Consider the following 23861-nt stretch of genomic DNA (forward strand, 5'->3'; position numbering starts at 1 on the left):
TTAAACACACTAAGGAAACCAAAGAAATGACGTTGGGCAAGTTATCTAACTTCTCCGTGTCTTGTTGCCTCTCGTATTTCTAAAGTAGAGAGGGTACAGTCTACTTCAAAGGGTTGTTGTGGGGAAAAATGAGACAATGTATGTAAAAAGCACTTGTCAAGGCACCACAGCCGGAATAGGTAGTATTATTGTGGTTATCATTGTTGGTTAAGGTGAAGATCACTGCCATGTGTGAAGAGTTAGCTCCTATTTACCAGGTCTTTCTATGTCAGGTTTTCTTTGGGCACAGTGTACAGCATCTGAGGTCGGGCGCCTTGAACTTGGTAAACTTGGGCTATCTCATCACTGCCATCCGCAATATCCACATTTCGCTGTTATTATATTTTAGCCAAGTGCATGTCAGTGGAATTACAGACACGGAAGAAGAAAGAATTAAAGAAGCTGCTGCTTACATAGCCCAAAGGAATCTCCTTGCTAGAGAGGAAGGAGTCACGGCAGCCAAGCAGTCCACAGTATTCGAACAGTCCACGTCCATGCTTCGCCAGGAGGAAGGTTTTGAGAAGTCGAGGAAAGTTGCAATTCGAGAAAAGGCAGAACACCTGTCACTGAAAAAAACGGTAAAAAAAAAAGATAACTTACAAAAGTAGAAATGCTACCACTATATATAAAGTAGATAACTAGTAAGGACCTACTGTATAGCACAGGGAACTCTGCTCAGTACTCTGTAATGGCCTATATGGGAATAGAATCTAAAAAAGAGTGGATATATGTATATGTATAACTGATTCACTTTGCTGCACAGCAGAAACTAATACAACATTGTAAATCAACTATAATCCAATAAATATTAATTTTAAAAAGTAGAAATGCATGTAACATTGTATATATGTGTGTTAATATAGATTAATTAGCTTCAAATGAAGAAATATGTGGTCTTGCGGAGAAACAAAAGAAGGAAAAAGACATCAAAATGTATAGGTCAAAGAAAGACACACAATATTTAAATTCTGTGAAATTTTAGTTTCTATAGAAATTAAAGTTCTTGAAGAACCTTAAGAAATCCACCTTAGAGAAGTAAAATATGTTGCTCAGGCTTACAATGTTAAAAATTAAGTGATGTGTCTGTTTTCAAAAGGGGTGAGGGGAATTCGTTTGAAATGAATGCAAAAGTAAGGCTCCAAATGAAAAAAATGATCATTTTGATTTCTACATTACATTTTTGTAGCACATGTTACTTTGATTTCATAATATGTTGATTTTTTTTTCAGTTAGAAGAAACTGAGGCATATCATAAAAAGTTGAATGAAGATAGTCTTCTCCATGCTCCTGAATTTGTCATTAAACCTCGTTCCCACACTGTTTGGGAGAAAGAAAATGTAAAATTACACTGCTCTGTAGCCGGCTGGCCAGAACCTCGTCTCACATGGTATGCTATCGTTATGAAAATTTCTCATAGAATCGATTACTCAAAGTTAATTTTACCTCTTATGAAAACATGTGACATTGTGAATATGCAAGAGTCAGTGAAAGCATCTACAAATTTGAATAGATTTTTTAAATAGTGAAGAAAAAATACATGTATGGAAGGAAAGAAGAGTCTTGCATCCATTACGATTTATTATGATACTTTATAATCCTATTATACAAATGGATCTTTATCTTATATAAAGTGTTAAAATTTAGTCAGCATATTTATTTGGTATCATTTTGTGATGAGAAGCGATACTGCCTTTTTAAAAGTAATTAAGACCCAGAGGGCTCCATCTCTACTCCTCACATGAGCTGAGGTCTTAATGTGTTTTCTAAAGCCAAAAAATAGGGGAGCTGTTACAACTATGGGGCCTGAAGAAATTTTTGTTCCATAACGAATAAGCTCCCCTTTTTTCCGTCCATTATATATCCTATTGCAATTGTCAATGACTTTGTGATCCCTAAACTCAGAACTCTCCCATCATACGGCATGAATGTCTGCCACAGAGAGCAGAAGTCTGAAGAGGATTGTGAGCCAGTTTTAAAAGGCGTTTTCCGTCTTCTTCTCCGACAGGGGTATTTTGCATGCAGTTCCCTTATCCTCGGGAGCGGTGGTAAATATGCCCTATGTCACAGTATAAACACTTCATAGAATAGCACTGTCACCCAAAGAGCGCCTGTCTCTTCCTCTCTTTTCTGTTATTTCTAATGTTCTTTGGACACCTGGCTAGCATAATGGAGGTGGCTGACAAGATAAACTGCTAGCTAAGGTTATTCTTAAAGAGCAGGTGGTGAGTTGTGTTTTTTAAAAATTCACCTGTGATGTCAAGCTGCCTGTGGTAATATTGGATTTACTTACAGTTTTTCTTGTATGTAAACACTTTCCAGGCTTCTTGAGTTTGAAAACCAAAGAATGAAACCAAAGCCAGCTCTATATTACCAAGGCAAATAATTTATAGTAAACAAAGATGAGAAATGTAGGAACATATTTAGGTGAAAATGAAGTTTAAAAAATCAATTTCCAAGCTTTAAAAGTATAAGAGTATACTATAGTAAGTTAGGAATCAGTCCATCTTTGCCCACCTTTCTCTCTACCTATAGAGTTGCACAAATTGGCCTATCAAAGGGACATTTCCTCTTAAAAAACTGATTATTTCCCACCTCAGAAAAAATCCAAACTTTCCTATAGAATTACATAAAGAATAACAAATTTTTAGCTCCAAGAAATATTACTTGAGATTCACTTTGTTATAAAGCAGAAACTAACACACCATTGTAAAGCAATTATACTCCAGTAAAGATGTTTAAAAAAAAAATTTACTTGATGAGTAAAAAAAATTCTCATCTTTCATGAATTAAAATGTACTACCAATAAACGAATCATTGGAGTCCTTAAGTAGATATATTTATTACAGTGTCCTATCTCTGTTTTCCTGATTTTTAAACATCAGAGTTAAATATGATTTTCAAAAGAATACAAAGTAATCTCTAGGAGGTAAATATTAATTTCTTAAGCATTTATTTATTCCGTTAAATACTCAGCAACTAGAATACAAACATACCATGTACCACTGATGGTGTTACTAAGCCAGAGTAATAGGGTTCTACAAAGGCAGAGCTCTAATTCTGTTAGAGATTAAACTCCTTACATAGTGCTTTGTGGGCTGAAAAAGGAGTGATTTAAAAACAAACAAAAATAAGCAAATGAGTAAATATGTTGATGTTAAAAAAATAAAAACAAACAAAAAATATTAAAACGCCACAGAAAAAATATGAGATGACTAAATTGTCAACCCGTAAAACTCCAGTCAAATTGGAAAATAGAAATACTGTCAGTTTTTGGTTTTTTTTTTTGGCTGCGTTGGGTCTTCGTTGCTGCATGCGGGCTTTCTCTAGTTGTGGCGAGCAGGGGCTACTCTTCATTGCAGTGCGCGACCTTCTCATTGCGGTGGCTTCTCTTGTTGCAGAGCTCGGGTTCTAGGCGCGTAGGCTTCAGTAGTTGTGGCACATGGGATCAGTAGTTGTGGCTCGCGGGCTGTAGAACGCAGGCTCAGTAGTTGTGGCTCATGGGCTTAGTTGCTCCGTGGCATATGGAATCTTCCCGGACCAGGGCTCGAACCCGTGTCCCCTTCATTGGCAGGTGGATTCTCAACCACTGTGCCACCAGGGAAGCCCATACTGTCAGTTTTTTGTTATCTTCACTAATGGGGCTGAGAAGAAGTATGATTGATCCCTCAAATCTTTCACCTTTAGCTTTGAAATATTTATTTCCTTAACGTATGAATTTTATGGCCTAGGGGTTCATTTGAATCAAAAACAAAGGCACAGAGGCAAGATTTGTCTCAGGAGCGATTGGGAGGCTGTTTGGGAGGCTGTCCGTTGACTGGAACAAACCTTCTCTAGTTCTCGTGACCCCTTTTGTGCTTGGAGAAGTCAAATCCATTCTGTATCAAGAATTCTCCCAGTAGGGACGGATCAGACCATTTCACAGAAAGTCCTGTTGCCTTGCAAGTCAAGTGAGAAGTAAATATGAAAACAAAAGAACCAGTGGACCACTAAGAAAATAGTTCACCTTGTTTAGCAAGCAAGATTTGCCCCTGGATAAAGCTGAAATTTGGACAATCAGCTAGCAGATAACTGAAAATTGGCTGTGGCAATAAATAAGGTCAGATCCAGGTTTTGTGGGACGTAAGAGTTATACAATTTGAGGAGCACTTTTACAAAAAAGAGTATAAAGTTAAGTCATATGCATTAGGCACAGAGCCTTGTGGGGACACATGCTGATGAGAGACCCTGAAACTTGAGCTTCACTGGTTTCAAGGTGAATCCATCTCTGAGAGTAAACGTCCATGTAGGATTGATTATAGCTTGCTGGGTACGTTGCCTTTTTAAAAATAATCATGAAATGAAGCTCTGATTTACTTTGCAAGCTGCTGGTCCAGAGTGTGCGATCTTCAGTGAGCATCCTTCCCCTCAATGAGCAGGGAATCCACGACCTAGCAAGAACCACGGTTGGTGGTGACTAATTTGCTGGCATTTATGCCTCTTTGGTACCCAGCTGCAGCTTCCTGGGCCTGACACTGAGTATAAGTATGAAAGAAATAAGTGAGAATGACCTTACTGAATAGAAGAAGGGAAAGTACAGAAATAAGTGTGTGATGTTGCTGCGGGCAGTTGTGATGCCTCCGCTTGAAGCCTTTAGCTCTCAAAGGCATGTGTGCCTGGGACCTGGCTCCCTCAGACTCCTTTCCAAAGAGGGTTCAGTTCCAAGTTTCCACTGGGCAGCCTCAGGTCATGGAAGCCCCTGAGGTCTAACAAATGATATCAACACACAGCAGCTGCTCTTTGGCCAACCCCGCGTACTGACTAAATCCGTCTGGATGGAATCTAGAGGGTAGCCAGGGAGCGCTCACTGACAGGCGCGCCCATCATTCATCAGGGCCTGGTGTGGAGGCGCTGAGCTCACTTTCCGAGCAGAAGGAAGGCTGTGGGCTTTGTGTCCGGTAGAAAAGTTAGCTGTAGATGACGCTGCTGCACCACCACAGTGAAGCAGGCCATCCTGAAGGAGGGCTTGTCAACAGAGAAGGAGAAATATATATGTGGTGAAAAACCAAAGCTGTTTTACTTAATATATTTATATAATAACTTGTTTAATAGGCTATATATTGGTTTAAAAGGGGAGGAAAAACGTTTATGTTTGTATCCATATTACTTGCATAAGGAAGCTCTGGAAGGCTATGTAAGAATCTAAGGAGAACAGTTAGCTGTGGGGAGGAGCTGGGCAGAAAGCAGACAGGTTTGAGGAAGGAGAATGTTTCCTGGGCACCCTGATATTTTCTGGTCCTTGAACCATATGCCTGTATTGCCCAGTCAAATTGTAAAAACTATGTGAAATGAGGGAGAAAAGTTCTCTTTAAGAGAAAGAGAGAATTGCATTAATTTTACACTTCCTTTTTTTAAAAAAGAGCCAGATTTAATTGCATTTCGAGCCCAAAGTCTAAATCAGTTTTTTCAATGGAAGCCTGGATTGTAATCTGCAGGGAGACTCACACAAACTCCCTGGAGCAATGTGTTAGGGTTAGTGAGGATTAGTATTAATCTGATGCTCACTCAATACCCAAGTTTTCAGATGTGTATGTGGTTACTGGGCTAGATCCTCACGCAAGACACTTAAAAATACATATTTGAAATTCTTCACATTATCCCTGAAGTCACTGTCAAATAGACAAACATATTTGTCATTAAGCATGATAAGAGTTCAAAACCTGGCAATAAAATAGTACTATCTTAGGAAGAGTCCAGAGATTTGGAAACGCCTTAATCTATTTTTGCAAATTATGTGAATTCACAAATTCCATGGTAGAATCATGTATTGAATTTGTTTACAAGATTAGAGTTATTCACAATGTATTTAAATTTAGCAATTACTATCATATTATCTTAGGAAAACAGCCTGCATTTAAAATAGTTAAAAATTATTTATAATTACTTCCCAGGTATAAGGGTTTGGGATTTTATTTTAGATTTTTCTTATTTATTTAAGTCCAAATTCTATGCTAATGGAATAGCTCTCTCTCAGCTAATTGGTTTTTAAAGTAACAGCTATTTATTCAAAACAGTAGGGTTGCATTCTAAGTAGCAACCACACTTGTAGGGGTATTCAACATGAAAAGATCATTTTGGCAGGCATTATTTGCTGATAGAGAAAAGTTAGAGTGAAGCCCTTTTGTTTGACCATGCTTTACGCTGCCAAAGAGCTTTCACTGTAATCCCTTCTTATCAAAGTCAGCCCAATATCCAAACAGACATTTGTTTGGAGGAATTAAGTGTGTATTTTACACACATACATAAAGAGTATTATTCTAGAAATACTTGTAACAGAAGCTCATTAACTAGTTCATAGACTCTACATGAAAATGGCAAGGAAAATGGTGTACAGCTAAATGTTCACAGGAATTTCAGAAACCCTCTGACAAATAACCCCAGGGTGTAGCTAACTCTCCAAAATTAGCTGGTGACTGACCAGTTTGGAATTTCATTTTCCAGAAGTAACAAACTGTGAAGCATATACAGAGCAGGCCTCAAATCCTCCTTTTCTCCCCTGACTTGATGGTGAAGACAGCCAATCGCAAATGACTCCGAACCTGAGCGCCTAGCTAGGTGAACTCCTTGGAGAATAGAATTGAATCCCTTCCTCATTTAATCCATGTCTGCAGCTTTAAAACAGATGCTTCTTACACTGACATTGGAGTTCCAGTGGAGAGAATGGAAGCTTCTCAAAGTGTGTGTGTGTGTTTGTATGTGTGTGTGTGTGTGTGTGTGTGTGTGTGTGTGAGAGAGAGAGAGAGAGACAGAGACAGAGACAGAGACAGAGACAGAGACAGAGAAGCCATGGCTATTTAGCTGGGGGTCGGGGGATGGGGGGAAGGCATTGAGGTGCTAAGTCGGATTGGACAGAAGGACAAGGAAAGTGAAGAATGCCTGGGAGCTGCAAATGCTGTTTTAATTCAAACTTTATAGAAATATGAACAACGTTTTTGGTCAGAAGCCAAATAGAGTGTCACTCAGTTGTTTGGTCAAGTAGCACCTGCCACACAGAATTGGGTGTCATATTTCTCTTCTTATGTTAGAAGGAAATACTGAAAACACCACAGCAAAGGAGAAAACTGAGCAAGAGGGAGCTTGTGAGTCAAGTGTGAAATGACCTAAACCAATTCAGTCAGGAGAACATGCTGATTAACATGTTCTACCCTGTCATTCATCAAAACAAGGAATGTTCCAGATTAGGAGTGGCCGCAGATTTCTTTTTACACGCCATCTCTGATCAAACAGTCCTGTCTGCCTGGAGCCCTGTGGGGAGGGAGCTAACTGAGGCTGCTTCTGAGCTGTCAGAAACAGCTAGGGATGGCTCCCAAGGGTGGGGCAGAAGGCTGTGCCCCTACACCTGCTACGCAGCTGCGATTCCTAAGCCAGTCCACCCTGCCGTTTCACATCCTAGGGAACCAGGACACAAAGAGCCTCAACACAACTTCTTCACATGCACTTATTTTAAATTATCCATATCATGAAGGATGGATTTATCAGAACTCCGTTCCTTCGGCCCCAAATCAGGAAGCACAGTTAAATCTATGGTGTTACCCAATAACTCTGTTCAATCCAATTTAGCAAACACTGAGTGCCTAATATTTGCCTGTGATGCCTACTTCCTTGAGAGTGGCAATAGAAGTAGGGATCAGACACAATCCCCAGCTTCAAGGCACGCACACCTTAGTAGAAGTGACACTTGTCCAACCATAATTTGATAAATGTTATATATTTCCATTTGAACCAAGTAACACCAATGCGGACAGGCAGGAATGATATCGTACGGGATTTCAAGGGAGAGATTATTGAAGAAGTGACATTTGATCAGAGCCTTGAAGGACGAGTTGGGATTTTGCTAGGTGGAGAAGGAGAATGGTACATTTTTTAAAGTATAAAAAATGATGCATTTTAGGGACATAGGATGCACGTGTGTGTGTGTGTGTGTGTGTGTGTGAGAGTGTGTGTGTGTGTGTATGAGTGTACGAGTGTACAAGCTGGGAAGAGGTAGGGACTGGCTGAAGATTATTTCCTTTCTTTCTCTCCCTTTCCACAACTTTCCCTGCTCCAAAACCTCCTTATAACCATGTCCAGAAATCTGAAGAAATAAAATGCAGCTAAATAGAGAACAGCTGGAAAGTGGAAGCATCCCATGTTGTCAGGAGCCAGACTGCCTGGGTGCAAATCCCAGATCTGCTGTTCTAGCCGTGAGAGCCGGAGCAAGACACTTAACCTCTCCATGCCTGGGTTTCTTCATTTGGAAAATGCTACTACTTTACTATGTTAAAAGTAGTACCATCTCGTGCGGTTGTTGTGAGCATTGAATTTAAAGCACTTGCCTGGCTCACAGTAAACACTCTGTGTCCGTTATGGTTATTAGCGTTATTTGCGATGTCTGCACAAGTGAAGTGGGGTGTCCTAAAGGGAATCAAATGAAGTCCAGCTCCTCTTTGGGACAGAAAATGGCTTAAGCAGAAAAGCCTGGTCCAGCACCATAGCCACTGGCTACTGAGAACCTGAGGACGTGGTGAAGAAGGTGCCCCTTGCAGACTCAGGAGACAGTGTCTCAGGAGGGGCCCCTCCGTGGAGCGCCAGCCTCTCAAGGCTGAGAGGCTTCACCAAGGATGGCCAGTCAGAGAAAGGGAATCTTTCAGCTCCTATTTGTCAGTAGTTTTCTTTCATGATTGATATTTTAAGTTCTTCCAAGAGGAGAGCTATGCTTGCTCACAAAAGAGTAAAACAAATATAATGAGCTTTCAATGCAATGACAAGGTTTTGAACAACATGCAAGAATGTTAGTGGGAAGAATGTTTTGCTTTCATCCTACACAGACAGCCAACAAAAAAACCACTCAAAGCCTTCCTCTCTGTTGTGTCAACAATAGGCAAGTTTTCGTTTTCTTTTTTTTCAGATCTTCTATTGAAGTATCATATGCACATTAAAAAGTGTGTATCACATATAAATGTAGAACTCTGATGAATTTTTGTAGACTGCATACACGCAGGTAACCAGCACCTAAATCAAGAAACCAAACAATTTCAGCACCCAGGATGTCTCCTTAATCCCCCCTGCCCCGCTCCGGGGGGATCACTCTCCTGACTTCTAGCAGCATTAATTAGTCTTTTCTGGTTTTGTACTTTACATAAAAGCAATCATTATACTCTTTTGTGTCTGGCTCTTTTCACTCGACATTACACATGCAAGATTCAACCACATTGCTGTGAATGGCCAACTTCTTGAACGTAATTTTTGTAATGGAGGAGAGGAAAGCACATTCGTCAAGAAGTTTTAGGCGAGAAGCAGCCTGGGAGCCGGCCTGCAACCTGTTGGGGAGGCTCTTGTAGCCGCAGCCGCCAGAGCCTCCGCGGCCACAGACACCTCCGGAGGGATCCAGTTGGGGAGGAAGCGGAGGTGTCGCCGGCCCCGGCCTGTGCCTGGACACTCAAGGGGGACTACAGGTTATGGGTGCTACATGTGTGCTTTCAGAGCAGCAATGTGAGGAAGCTTGAAGTGGGATGGCAGGATGGCCTCATCCTTTTGACAGTAACTCCAGTGATCCAGAGAACTGGGATTGGAAATTGAATAGTAGACATCGTAAACTTTATAAACATTCAAGTACTCCCCCACGTGTTGCCAAAGGAGTTGTTGCCCACACCAAAATGAGTCTACATGGTGACTTGATCTCTCTCAACGAGAGATCAAGAGATAGACGAAGGTCAAGTGACAGATCCCAAGATTCATCTCACGAAAGTACAGAATCTCAGCTCATTCCTCGTATTAGAAATGTTACTTCAACACGACAGCACCATGTTGAACGTGAAAAAGATCACAGTTCCTCTCGTCCAAGCAGTCCTCATCCTCAAAAAGCATCTCCAAATGGTTCCAGGAGCAGTGCTGGGAACAGCAGCAGAAACAGTGGTCAGTCAAGTTCAGATGGTAGCTGTAAGACATCTGGGGAAATGGTGTTTGTGTGTGAAAATGCAAAAGAAGGAGGTCGGAATGTAAGAACGTCAGAACGAGTGACACTAATAGTGGATAACGCTAAATTTGTTGTAGACCCATCCATTTTTACTGCTCAGCCATACGCAGTGCTGGGCAGGATGTTTGGGGCTGGCAGAGAACATAACTCTACATGTCCCAGCGAGAAGGGAGAGTATGAGGTGGCAGAGGGGATTGGCTCTACCGTGTTTCGAGCTATTCTGGATTACTATAAAACAGGAATAATCCATTGTCCCGATGGCATATCTATTCCTGAACTGAGAGAACCATGCGACTCTCTTTGTATCTCTTTTGAATATAGTACTATTAAATGTAGAGATCTCAGTGCCCTGATGCATGAGTTATCAAATGATGGTGCCCGTAGACAGTTCGAATTTTACCTGAAAGAAATGACTCTGCCTCTCATGGTAGCTAGTGCCCAGAGTGGGGACCATGAATGCCACATAGTGGTGCTTACAGGTGATGATGTGGTTGATTGGGATGAAGAGTATCCACCACAGATGGGAGAATAATATTCACAAATTATTTATAGCACAAAATTATATAGATTTTTCAAGTACATTGAAAACAGAGTTGTGGCCAAATCAGTTTTGATGGAGAGGGGTCTTAAGAAGATTAGATTGGGAATAAAAGGTTGTCCAACCTACAAAGAAAAAAGTAAAAGAAAAGGCCTGGGGGCTGCCCAGAAGTGATTTACAACTATGTCCAAAGACCCTTTATTCGAATGTCTTGGGAGAAGGAAGAAGGAAAGAGCCGGTGTGTAGACTTTCAGTGTGTAAAAAGTAAATCTATCACCAACCTTGCAGCAGCTGCAGCTGACATTCCCCAGGACCAGCTGGTAGTCATGCACCCAACTCCTCAAGTGGATGAGCTCGATATTTTCCCTATCCATCCCCCTTCTAGCAACAATGACCTCGATCCTGACGCACAGAATCTGATGCTGTGATGGTGATGTTCCTTGAAAGCATAGCGTGCTACTCTTCACGATGACGCTGCACTCTCCTCATCCTGCACTGCAAGGCCACTCTCTTCATTGTGAGATGCACAGAACAGTGTTTAGGATATTGCAGTGTAAACTTTTTTAAAGACCATGGTTTTTAAAATGGTTGGATGGCTGAATGGTTTTTTTGTTTGTTTGGTTGGTTGGTTGGTTTTTTTGCGGTACGCGGGCCCCTCACTGTTGTGGCCTCTCCCGTCGCGGAGCGCAGGCTCCGGACGTGCAGGCTCAGCGGCCATGGCTCACGGGCCCAGCCGCTCCACAGCGTGTGGGATCTTCCCGGACCGGGGCACGAACCCGCGTCCCCTGCATCGGCAGGCGGACTCAACCACTGCGCCACCAGGGAAGCCCTGAATGTTTTTTTAAATGACTACAATTCTAGCATCTTGAGGTTCCAGTTATATAAATGTATTGGTTTACCAGTAGGTTTGTGAAATTGGTTCTTTGTATGGGGGAACAGTCCTTTTTCACACATCTAGATCTTTTCAGAAGTGGTGGAAATTGGCAGCCGGGGTACTTTCAGTCTAGATTGATATTCATCACACCCCAGATAAAATGTAGAATATTATGTAGTTGCACTTTATATATGGTGGTTGAGTGGAACTGTTCAAGCCATTTTAATAATTGTGATGCACAATATAATCTAAATAAGTGCTTCTATCAAAGTATTCTTTCAGTAAAATGTGTATAGTTTGCTGTCCATGATGAGCAAAAAATGAGTATCATTGGGCTTATTTGAATGATTAGGATGAGATTCAATGGCCATATCTTATCAGTTATCTCCAGTGCCGTTTTCATCCTTTTCAAGTGAGTCACATGCGGAGAGTGTGAACTTCAGGTGGTTTATTATCCAGTCTGCCTTACCCTTAATCTGTTCACAGATATTTATTCACTAATGATTTTTTTCGAGTTATGGGATAGGAAAATGAAGTGTTTGCTCTTCATTTACTAAATGATTGTAAACTCATTTTTCATCAAAATAAAATTCCATTGTTTTAATGTTAAGAAAAAGAGGTTTTATAGTATTTATAATGTGTTTTATTTGCATTTATTGAACAGACCCCACTACCGGCCTCAGTGCTGTGTTTACAGGTGTTCCTTCAAGAACAACAGTTATGTGTGTGTTGCTTTTAATCATGAATCTATTTACACCTCAACTTACTTCACCTTGTTTCCATTGTCTCATAGGTATAAAAACCAGGTGCCAATAGACGTCCATGCAAACCCTGGAAAGTATATTATCGAAAGCCGATATGGAATGCACACTCTGGAGATAAACGCGTAAGAGACATCAGGGTCTGTGTGTGTTGCCCAGCAGTTGCTTAGGGTGGCAATTTGCGCTCCAGTTAATGACTGTTCCCTTTTCCTCCCAATGCAGCGCGATCAGGATGGGGGACAGTCCCATACGTTGCTTCTTGGTGCACACCGAAGAGCGATAAGCATGACACTCTTACCAAGCCCACGTTACCTCCCAAAGTGATCTTACTTGAATTTAGTCAAAGACGATGAGGAAAAATTCATTTGTATCTATTTATCCTTTTATATACTGGAGAGTTTTTCTTAGACATTAGTAAGAAAATAAGTTACATAAATAGGCATTTATATTCAGTTATACTTTCAGAGTTCCAAATCTATGCCATCACTATACACTTTTGCCTTTAATCAGTAAAGGCCAATGAAGTTTGGGGTGGGTGACATTGAAAGTAAGCTGTACTTAGAGAAATTGTTCTTTCCTTCAGCTCACCAGGAACTGTGGGAAACTATGTGCCCACCCTGTCAGCCTGTAGATGGACGCAGAGCCTGACATTGGGATGTTTATAAAGCAAAATCAAAAGCAAAATTTGAAAGCAGAATCCACATCAAAATTTCCAAGTTTTCAAAGGTTTATCGTGTCTCCTAATGTGGTTTTGAAATCCAAGCCTAGTTATGTGGATGGAAAAGTTAAACAAGCTGCCAGCATTTTTGGTTCAAATAAAACCATGACATGCTGAGATGTCAAAGTAAAAATAAATTACGTCATTCTGATCTCAAGAGATTCATAGCCTTCTCAGGTCAGAGCAGTTGACACAGGTGATGCTGGGCTTCAAGCAGAAAGAACCCTGGGACTCTGGGGCTTTTGCCAAGCATTGACCCCTTCCTAAAGTTACATCCATTCTGCCAGTCGGGGATTCTACTGAGGCGGCAATGAGCTATGTGGTTGCTTTATAATTAAATAGCTATGGGAAAGGCAACTGTATTGACCCTCCTGGGGTTCTATTGATGTCTGTAGATTTCAACAAGAATTAAGATATTGCAAATGAAACTAAACCCAGAGGAACAATGAAGAGCACGAACACTGGCAGTGAGAAGACACAGAACAGCCTTCTTTGAAATCTTAGCCTGTTCATCTCTGTGTGAGGTCCTTCTCTCTCTACTCCATTAACAGCATCCCAATCTCTGCATTATAACTTAGAGGAACTTCCAAATGGCACTTCTTGCGTTGTTCTGTGGGCCTGAACCTTAGCAGGATTGAAAGTTAAATAACTTATTTGTACTTTGAGGCTAGAGCACATTAGACTAACCGGGATCTGTTTTGTGGCTCAGGGAGTCTGTGGGCGTCTATAAGGAGAGGCTATTTCTTTGTCTTTTCATCACCCTGTAGCCCCCCAGACTGAAACCCACCTTGAGGGAGGCCCCAAGGTGTTCAGGGTCTTACCTGCTCCAAAGGTACATGGCTGGACGTTTTCTGCTCCTGATACAACCTTAGAACAATTTTTCATCACACTGTTCACACTGTAATTTATATGCTTGACACTTTGTTGACTTTTTTTGGGGGGGGGACATTTTAAGTGAACCCAGGCTAGGGTCACGGTGGACTATAGCTGTTGGTAGATAGATCTGTTGGCCTATATAACACACCACAGGGTGCTGGGTCAGAGAGAGTAGCTTTATCAGGAGTGCCAAAGAGCTATGTGTCAGTCAGTGATTTGCCCTGTGGCTTGTTAGCAAAGAGATCCTTGATGAAACAGCTAGCAATTACATCGGCCTTCCGTATCTGAGGAGGCGGAACCCGCAGATACTGAGGGCCGACTATTTCACACCATTTTACTTAAGGGACTTGAGCATCCACGGATATTAATATCCATGGGGGTCCTGGAACCAATCCCTCGCGGATGCTGAGTGACGACTGTACCAGGAGTGTCACTGCACTGGGCACTCATTTCCATCCGTTCTTTCAGGTGTGATTTTGAAGACACCGCTCAGTACCGGGCCTCGGCGATGAATGTTAAAGGAGAACTTTCAGCATATGCTTCGGTTGTGGTAAAGAGTAGGTTTGCTGAACTTGTTTTATTCAAAGTGTATTTTAAAAAAATTTATTCTCACTGCTAAAAAATAAAGTCAAGGAACAGTTGGCATGCTTTTCTGCTTTCTCTTCTAGGATATAAGGGAGAGTTTGATGAGACTCGCTTCCATGCGGGGGCCTCCACCTTGCCCCTCAGCTGTAAGTTTACAAGTATATTTGCTGTGTCATCTCTGTACAATACTGCATAATAAGCTGTTCCATAATGCTGAAATAAATACATAGTCTATATTATAATATATGCTAGTATGTGTGTAATACTACCTGTGATTGGTTTTATTTTTTCAGATTCTTTGGTTACTATATTCTCTTTCTGCATATAATTGCTTTGTTCTGGTTTTATAAATGCCCAGATGTGACAGGCTAAAAATGGTTTTAAGTCTTAAAAGCATTTAAAATGCTTTTAAGTCTTTCTGTGTTTAAATTGAGAAAGATCATTACACAAATCTGTGCAGAGTGATTTAACCACACACACACGCAGACACACAGACACACACAGACACACAGACACACAGTCTGGACTATATCAGAGCAGTTTTACTCATTTTTAAATATCTAGTTCAGTATCAACTCCTTGAGATACTGATACTCCCCAGGCCCCACCCACTCAGGGTTCGGTGCCCCCAGTGAAGCTGTGGCACCTTCGTAAGAGCATCTATCTCACTGGACACTGTTAACTGTTCTCTCCCACTGACCCATGAGACACTTGAAGGCAAGGCTGGACCTTTTATCTTTAAACCCCAGCACCTGATGTAGAGTAGTATTTGATGATGAATGAATAAATACATTAATTTATGAAATGCAATTTAATGAGGTCTAAATGTGGTTTAATAACAAATTATTAACAATATTCTGATCCATAGTAATTTGTAAATTTGTGAACTTCAATCATTTCATCTATATCAGAATTTCTTTTCATGGGAGGCAATAAAAGTAAAATCCTTATTGTTGTTCAAGTAATTGGATGCTTACACTGTTCGGACTGAAGACAGTAGTCAAGCCCGAACTTCTTATTTTCCAAACATTAAAAAATAAGTGGTATTTTTAAAAATGGTTGATGAAAATACTTTCCCATGGTTCAATTTTTCACCTAACTAATTAGTTTGATGTCTATAGATGACCCACTCCATCGACTTCATGGAATGGCTCCTAATTTTAATATTCTAAATTGTAATCATTGGTATCAATCCCCTGGGCAAGAGGGGATGATGGGTGAGAGTGAAGAAGGAACACATCCCAAATCATGTCCTTCTCTATCATTTGATTTATATTGAGATAGAATAACTGGGAAATTTGAAACTATGACTTATCCCCAATGTCCCCAAGATTGCCCTATTGGTCGTTCTACAATCCTCCACACGTATCCTGTTCAGTCCCACTTCTATATCATCATCCATGTTTTTTCTATTCCTCTCTTCTCCATCAAGCCAAAGTCTGAAAGCCCAGCTCAATCTAACCTCTCTGACTTCTTAATCTTTCAGAGCCTCCTCTGGCTTCTGAACTGATTGCAGTTGTTCCCAACATAGAGAATGGAGAGCTCTTATTCATTAATTCAACTAGTATTTATTGAACATCTACCGTGTGCCAGGTACCAGTTTAGGTGGTTGGAATATGCTGGTAAATATCATGGATAAAGCTCCTTGCCCTTGGTTCTGCTCTAGTAGTTAATATGTATTGATCAGTTGTGCCAGACTCCGTACTAGGACATTTTTTTTTTTTTTTTTTTTGAGCTGGGAGACAGCACCGCCAGCTTTACTAGTGATTTGCAGTTTTGTTTTGTTTTTTTTGGTTGCTCCGTGCGGCATGTGGGATCTTAGTTCCCTGACCAGGGATCGAACCCTTGCCCCCTGCAGTGGAAGCTCAGAGTCTTAACCACTGAACCTCCGGGGAAGTCCCCTAGGACATTTTTTATATGCATTGATTCATTTAATGCTCTCCAAAGCTTATGAACTGGGTGCCTTTTTATCTGTGCTATGCAGATGAGGAAACAATTTAGAGAGATTAAATCATGGGTCAAGACCACGCATAATGGTAGAATAGCGACTTGTAACCTGGTCTTTCTAATACCAACCATATTCTAAACCAGGGATTGGCAAACATTTTCTGTAAAGGCCTAGATTGTGAATAGTTTAGGCTGTGTGGGTCTGTGTCACAACTATTCCACTCTATCACTGTAACACAAAAGCAGCCATCGGCAATAGATAGATGAATGAGCATGGCTGTATCCAGATAAAACCTTATTTATAAACACTGAAATTTGAATTTCCTATGACTTCTCCTATGTCACAAAATATTATCCTTCTTTTGATTTTTTTCAGCCATTAAAAAATTTAAAAACCATTCTTCATGGTACAAAACAGGAGGCAATCCAGAGTTGGCTCACAGATATGCCAACACCTGACCTAAACCAGGCCCTCCCTATAACCCTTATCTCTACTCCCTGAGGCAGCTTTGGAACCAGCCCAACTTCCCAATAAACAAGATCTGTTCAAGTTGTTTTGCGTTTTGATCTCAGTGGGACATCATCATATAAAAATGGGGCAGATGGGACACACGCTTCAAAGAGAAGTCATTTCCCTGTTGGTGAGTGGTTGCCTGGGGACACACAAAGTCAAGTCAACCCCATGTATTGGTTGAGAGCACAGGCTCTGGAAACAGCCTGCCAGTGTAAATCCTGGGTCTGCAGGGTGCATATGGGCAGTTATTTAGTCTCCTTGTGCTGCTGTTTTCTCATCGATAACATGGGAATAGTAATGGTACTTACCTGATAGGGTTATTATGAGGCCTAATTGAGTTGATAGACATTAAACACTTGGAACAATACTTGGCACAAGGTGAACTCAATAAATGTTAGCTTGCATTTTCAAATTAATTCGAAGAGGTCTTAGGAAGAGAATTGAAATAGGAGAAAAAGGGCCTAAGTTTTAGAGTTGGGCAGTTATACATTTGAATTTCAGTTTCACACATGATGACTTTGAAACCTTTGCGTTAGCTATATATATTTGTGAACTTCTATATCCCTACCTGAAAGAGAGGAAAAACTAGTAACTATGCCATGGAGTTTTTGCAAGGATTAGATGACATGTCAAATGTGAAGTTCCTGGCATGCAGGAAGCCATCAAAAAATAGTCATTATTTTCCCAGGCCCTTTCCTTTGAGAAAAGAGAAAATAAAACCTAGGAGAGTTTATGGTGCAGGTATTGACTCAATCTATAAATAAGATATTTCTAAGAATGGTATTTTAAACTTTGTTTTCTCCCATTGATATTTCTTGTATGTTTTTAACCCAGATCATCAAAGAAGCTGAAGCCACTTACTAAAAAACTCTATTTTTATGAGAAATCGATATGGCTATTTGTTCCAAGAGTACAAGCAGTAAAGTTTAAATGAACTCAGAATCTAACATTTTAATGTGCATATATTGCAGCTATATTTAAGTCGAAGCTAAATGTGGTGTTCGGGCTTCCCTGGTGGCGCAGTGGTTGAGAGTCCGCCTGCCGATGCAGGGGACACGGGTTCATGCCCCGGTCCGGGAAGATCCCACATGCCGCAGAGCGGCTGGACCCGTGAGCCATGGCCATTGAGCCTGTGCGTCCGGAGCCTGTGCTCCGCAGCGGGAGAGGCCACAACAGTGAGAGGCCCGCGTACAGCAAAAAAAAAAAATGTGGTGTTCATTTACATTTTATGTAAGGCGTTAAACCTGACCTTTTAAATTCTATTAATTATAATAGTAAAAATAAGCATTTAGCTTCTCTGACCAATGAAGCAAGAATTTCCATACACAGAATTTCCATTTCAATATAATGATATATGTGAATATGCTACATACTTCTTTTATAAGACTTAATTTTTGCCCAGATAAGTCACTTGATAGGTTTGTTGTGATTGCTTTCTGCCTGTGCTTATTAAAATGCTTGTGTCTCTTTGATGACAAAAAGTAAATTACTGATGTTTGTTTTTGTTGTGCCCAGTTGCTGTGACCCCTTACGGTTATGCGTCCAAGTTTGAGATCCACTTTGATGACAAGTTTGATGTGTCTTTCGGGAGAGAAGGCGAGACGTTGAGTCTAGGCTGCCGTGTAGTTATCACTCCTGAAATTAAACATTTCCAGCCGGAGATCCAGTGGTACCGAAATGGTGAGCCTTACTAATGAATTCTCACTGGGTTCTTATTTGCAGAAGGTCACAGCCCAGGCTTGGCCCCAGAGCATGAATGTCCATAAGACTGCAGTTCTCTTTATCAGAGCTGGCAGAATCTGAACGTTAGAGGACATAACCTTTTGGATGTTACAAAAGCTTTTACACATATATCAGAGTAGCAGAACTTTCGCAATATATTTGTGGAGATTATAATTTCTTATCACCAAGTAATATAGGGAAAGGATTACAAAAAATTGTATTCTCATTTTGCAAGGTGGATGTATATTCATTTTGTAAGTTAATTTTATTTGGTAAAATAAAGCGGAGTCCAGTGAAGTCCAATGGGACTATGGAGCAGGCCCATTGGTCCCCAGGCACGGTGGGTGGTCGTCAGCACGCTCACCGTGCAGTTGGCCTGAACTTCAGTGCATGTGTGGGCACCGGGCAGTCTGGGCCATCCCAAGACCATGGCTGAGACCAGGACCTGGTCCCAGAGTGAAACCAGTCACGGCAGAAGCAGCAGCAGCAACATTGCTGGACGGCGTGGCCCTAGAGGAGAGGAGGGGTCCCACGTGGGGCAGTGTGGGTGCCCACCGTGGGAGCCGAGATTGCCCGTCCGCCCCCAGAATGCATATTTGTGGGATCTGCACAGATATGAGCTTCCTCGCCTGAGCACCGTGACAGGAACTGCCAGCAATCACGCAGTAAACTTTGTCCGTAAGATATTATAAAATAAAAACATGTACATAGACATTGCAGTAAGGCATATAAGGCAGTTAGTATTCTTCAGAGTTTAGACTCTCTGGTTATGAAAACTGCCACAACATTGCAAAGCAAACATTCACAGGCTTGGAAATAAAAATTAAGTTTAAAGATTGTCACATTCAATGAAAAAACACTATTTTCATATGAAACTTTGGATGAAGCAGTTATTAACAAGAAAGATAATTTTTAAATTAAATTTTCCTCATAATCAAAGATACAGTGAGAGAATGCATAAACAGGCATTTGAATTATATACATATCATGAAGTCATTTTCAGTTTCTTGTATGACCACAAGTTACAGGACATGTAAGAGAAAATATTAGGATGCAGTTATGTAAATTGACATTTAAAATTAAATTCAGACTTACATGAAACTATTTGTATAAAGAGTTAAATCTTTTTAGAAAAAATTGTTCCTCAAGAATTGTCAGCTCTGATTCACTTTGTTATAAAGCAGAAACTAACACACCATTGTAAAGCAATTATACTCCAATAAAGATGTTTAAAAAAAAAAAAAGAATCGTCAGCTCTAGAGTACTAAAATTTATATTTTGAAATAGTTTATCATAAGATTAACCCAATGTTAACTTTATAGCACCATAACCATATAATACTATAACGTATAAAGCTGTATATTACTATGACTATGTAATACTCTTAACAGCTGCATTAATAGTTGCATCAGCAGAAAGATCCTTCTTAAAATAAAAAACATCAAAGCTAATTTATGATCTTGCATTTGCAAAGAGTGACTGATGTTGCTTTCAGTTATATCAATTTAAAATGAAGTTACTAAAAATAACTGAATTTGCAGAAAAGTAAGTAAAAAATATCATATTATCAATCAACGTATCACATTAATAAAGTATTATTTTTGTATGTAAAATTATGGCATGAAAATATTAGTTTTTGCAATTTGTATTACCCTATTATGTTTTATAAGTAATAAACTATTTTTAGAGGACAAAGCCTTATATTTTAGTACCTTGACTGTGTTTTTTTCCTCTGCTTTTTGAGCAAGGGGTTTTGTAATTTCATTTTGCACTGGGCCCTGCAGATTATGTATCTGGCCCTGGTCCCCTCACTTCTGCTCTAACATTTTAACCAATATAAACATGGCAGAATGACTCAAAGGCCTACAGATGTCCTCTAATATTCAGATAGCTTTCAATATAGAAGAAGAGGAATAAAGAGAGAGAGAGAGAGAGAGAGAGAGAGAGAATTGGGGGGAGGGAAGAGTGGAGGGGAAGGAGGAAGAAGAGAGTAATAGAGAAAGAAATCAGTTAATTTGCTTACTTTTGTTCCCCAGGGGCTCCTGTTTCTCCATCAAAATGGGTGCAAACACACTGGAGTGGAGATCGGGCAACACTAACATTTTCTCATCTCAACAAGGAAGATGAAGGTCTCTACACAATCCATGTACGAATGGGAGAATATTATGAACAATACAGCGCTTACGTCTTTGTTCGAGGTAAGACCTAGCAAAAAGCAGAACATCTGAGAATATTTAAAACACCGAGGCCATGTCAATCTATCCAAGCATATTTTTGGTAAAGATGAAAGAGCCAATGTAAAAATTTAACCCTGAAGGCACCAGTTGGAATGGAAGGTGACCAGTTTCCAGACTATGTTACTGTCACTAGTGTCAGTACTTTCCTCATCTTCAATGAGCCTCCAGAGCAGTGCTCTGTAGGTGTCTGAGTAGAGAGGCTAGATCCTAGTGATGCAAAAAGCCGTCTCAGTTTGAAGAAGCTACAATAAAAGGGTGATGGGGACTCACTCTTGAATATCTATTTTGGAGAGCAAATTTATTACTGCATTCTAGGCCTTTTCTTTATAGCTTTAGTTTTAATGAACTAGGAAACAAGGTGCTACAACTGAGTCCTTAAGACAAACTATAGCTGTTGGTTTTAGGAGTCTTTCTTTTTTCAGCGACGTCTCTAACAGGTCAGACGTGTCCAAGTGGGAATGTTATTTCCACATGAGATACCAGCACATCTGGAAGACGATGAACACTTCCAGGCCACAGAGGCAGTGCTCTGTGTTCTTTTATGTGGTGGTCAGTCAGGGGTGGCCACACGAGGAGACAGAGGAGGGGCTCAGGAAAAGAGTGTATTATACTCATAGGTGCTAGAGAACCACCCAGGGCCACATGGGGAAGCAAAGGCACTACTGGTTGGTCAGGAGGCAGAAGAGGCAGAGGGAGAGCTTAGACCGCAGTCTGTATTGGAGTTCCCGTGGAAAAGGCATGGCAGGGCGGGGTAAACAGTTCAGGATTGGCTGGTGTGAACAACTTCAGCAGACCCTAAGCTACAGGGGTCATGCTTAGTTGTCTGGTCCCTGGTGCTGAGATGATTAAGGCAGAGGAATATTTCCTCCTGGGGTACACGGGCCAGATGGAGGAGGTGAGCTCTGGACGGATTAAAATTGGCTAGCCCCCAGAGATGGGGGCAGAAAATCTCTCCCCACCCAGAAAGGCTTTTAAGATGTCAAAACGTCGCAATATACAGAAAATAAACATAAACAATACAAGTAGACTTGCTAATTTTTTATCTCTTGTGCATTAAATAGAACCATAAACTCCTAGGTGTTTTGATGAGGGTGGAAATTTAGAGGTCATGTAGGTGTCCTTAACTGGGGTCCACAGACTCCCAAGGGGTCTGTGATTATAACTGTACTTCAGTATAATTAGTTTCTTTGGTAAGCTCATGTATTTTATTTTATTTTATGCATTTAAAAACATTGTTCTGAGAAGGGCCCTCTAGGTTTTCTTTACCACTTTGCCAAAGGAGTCTAAGGCACACAAAAATGTTAGGATTCCGCTTAATTTTTTTTTTATAAATTTATTTATTTACTTATTTATTTTTTATTTTTGGCTGCATTGGGTCTTCGTTGCTGCGCGCGGGCTTTCTCTAGTTTCAGTGAGTGGGGGCTACTCTTCATTGCGGTGCACAGGCTTATTTGCTCTGCACCATGTGGGATCTTCCCGGACCAGGGCTCAAACCCATGTCCCCTGCATTGGCAGGCGGGTTCTTAACCACTGCACCACCAGGGAAATTTCTCCCCTCAATTTTAAGATGCAAAAACTAAAGCTCAGGAAAGTAACATGATTTACCAAAAGCCTCACAGTTAGAAGCAGAAGTGGGACTAGGATACAGGCCTTCTGATGGCTAACCCAGGATTTTAATTAGGGAATAGGTTAAGCTGCTGAAATGAAATTTTTTAAAAAAGTTTATTTCTGTCTTATGTCCATCAGTCCAGAGGTAGGAAGGTGGTCCAGGTGGTTCTGCTCAACTCAGTCATTCAGAGTCCTGGCTCCCATCTATGTTGTTGCTCCACTGCCCCCATGGTGCTGTCCTGTGTTCCCGTTCCAGCCTGTGGGAAGGGCAGAGATGCAGGGACGCACACATCACTTCTGCATGGTGAACACTCTACCACACATCCACAGGGAGGGAAGCTGGGCAACATGTTGCCTGCAGAAGCTCAGGGGTTCTGATACTAAAAGGAAACAGGAGGAATGGATACTGGGGAGAGACAGCAGTCTATATACCACACCAGTACTGAACAATAACAAATGATCATTGAATTCTGCCACAGATTCGCAACTGATAAAGATGCACGAATATCTATGCCAGCTGATAAATGGGGCAGACTTCCTCCTGCACCAAAGCATTTGGGAAAAGTTGGATCTTGTGAGGGGAAAAGAGGAGTAGCCCTCTGGGTCAGTTGCAGTAAAAATGGACACCCTGGAAGTTATCAGCAAGTATGTTTGTTTAAACAAAGCACCTGGATAGACCTGGCCAGATGATAACTGAAAGCAAACAGTCTTTGCCTCTGCTCTCAGTCTGACCTGAACCAAAGAGTATCTCTGGTGACTCAAGAAACACTTAAGTTATGCCTTGAGGATTCCCTTTGTGGACTTTTTCTGGGAACTCTGACACAGTCCAGGGTTTCCTCAGCAACATTTCTCAGTGCCCACATCCAGAGTCGTGGCTCTCTGCAGGTTGAGGCCAGACTTCAGATGACCAACCACAGACAGGGGGAAGGGATTGAAATTTATCATTAAGCCAGTTTTCATATCCACAAATAAGGGAAGATTCTAAAATGTATCAGATATTGATGTGAGAGAATTGAAAAGATTCATGGGGAAGACAAAATTGCAAAGACAAATTTCAGAAATCGAGTTGTGAATTTAACTTTTAGAAAAAAGATTTCCCCTGTAAGTTTATTTTAAATGATATATTTTAGATTCTTTTAAAAAAATCTTTATTGAGATATAATTACACACCATAAGAGTCAACCATGCTAAGTGGACAGTGCTTTTCAGAATATTCAGAGCTGTGCACCCACCATCTACAATCCAGCTTAGTACATCCCCTTCACCCCAAAGAGACTTCTTGTGCCCCTTCCCCACTCCCATCCCCAGTCTAGCCCCCAGACAGCCACTAATCTACTCCCTGCCTCTATAAACTGTCTTTTCTGAACATTTCTGGATATGATATGTGATCTTCTACTTTTGTCTTTTTTCATTGAGCCTATGTTTTGAGGTTTTTATGTTGGTACTTTGTT

General features: G+C 40.8%; 1 protein-coding gene and 1 pseudogene across 4 annotated transcripts in view; both read left to right on the plus strand.

Moving 5' to 3' along the window:
- The window catches only part of MYOM1 (myomesin 1), a 160727-nt gene that overhangs the window by 47077 nt on the left and 89789 nt on the right, over positions 1–23861 (plus strand). For all 4 annotated transcript variants that reach the window (XM_060028740.2, XM_060028738.2, XM_060028737.2 and 1 more), the window contains 7 exons: positions 389–617; positions 1269–1426; positions 12236–12328; positions 14266–14354; positions 14466–14528; positions 18359–18523; positions 20602–20763. In XM_060028740.2, coding sequence (XP_059884723.1) covers positions 389–617; positions 1269–1426; positions 12236–12328; positions 14266–14354; positions 14466–14528; positions 18359–18523; positions 20602–20763 — 959 coding nt within the window. The remainder of the gene's footprint in view (positions 1–388; positions 618–1268; positions 1427–12235; positions 12329–14265; positions 14355–14465; positions 14529–18358; positions 18524–20601; positions 20764–23861) is intronic.
- On the plus strand, positions 9567–10996 carry LOC132436585 (BTB/POZ domain-containing protein 10 pseudogene; annotated as a pseudogene).

The sequence above is a fragment of the Delphinus delphis genome, chromosome 13, assembly GCF_949987515.2.
Source record: "Delphinus delphis chromosome 13, mDelDel1.2, whole genome shotgun sequence".
In the NCBI taxonomy this organism is placed as follows: domain Eukaryota; kingdom Metazoa; phylum Chordata; class Mammalia; order Artiodactyla; family Delphinidae; genus Delphinus; species Delphinus delphis.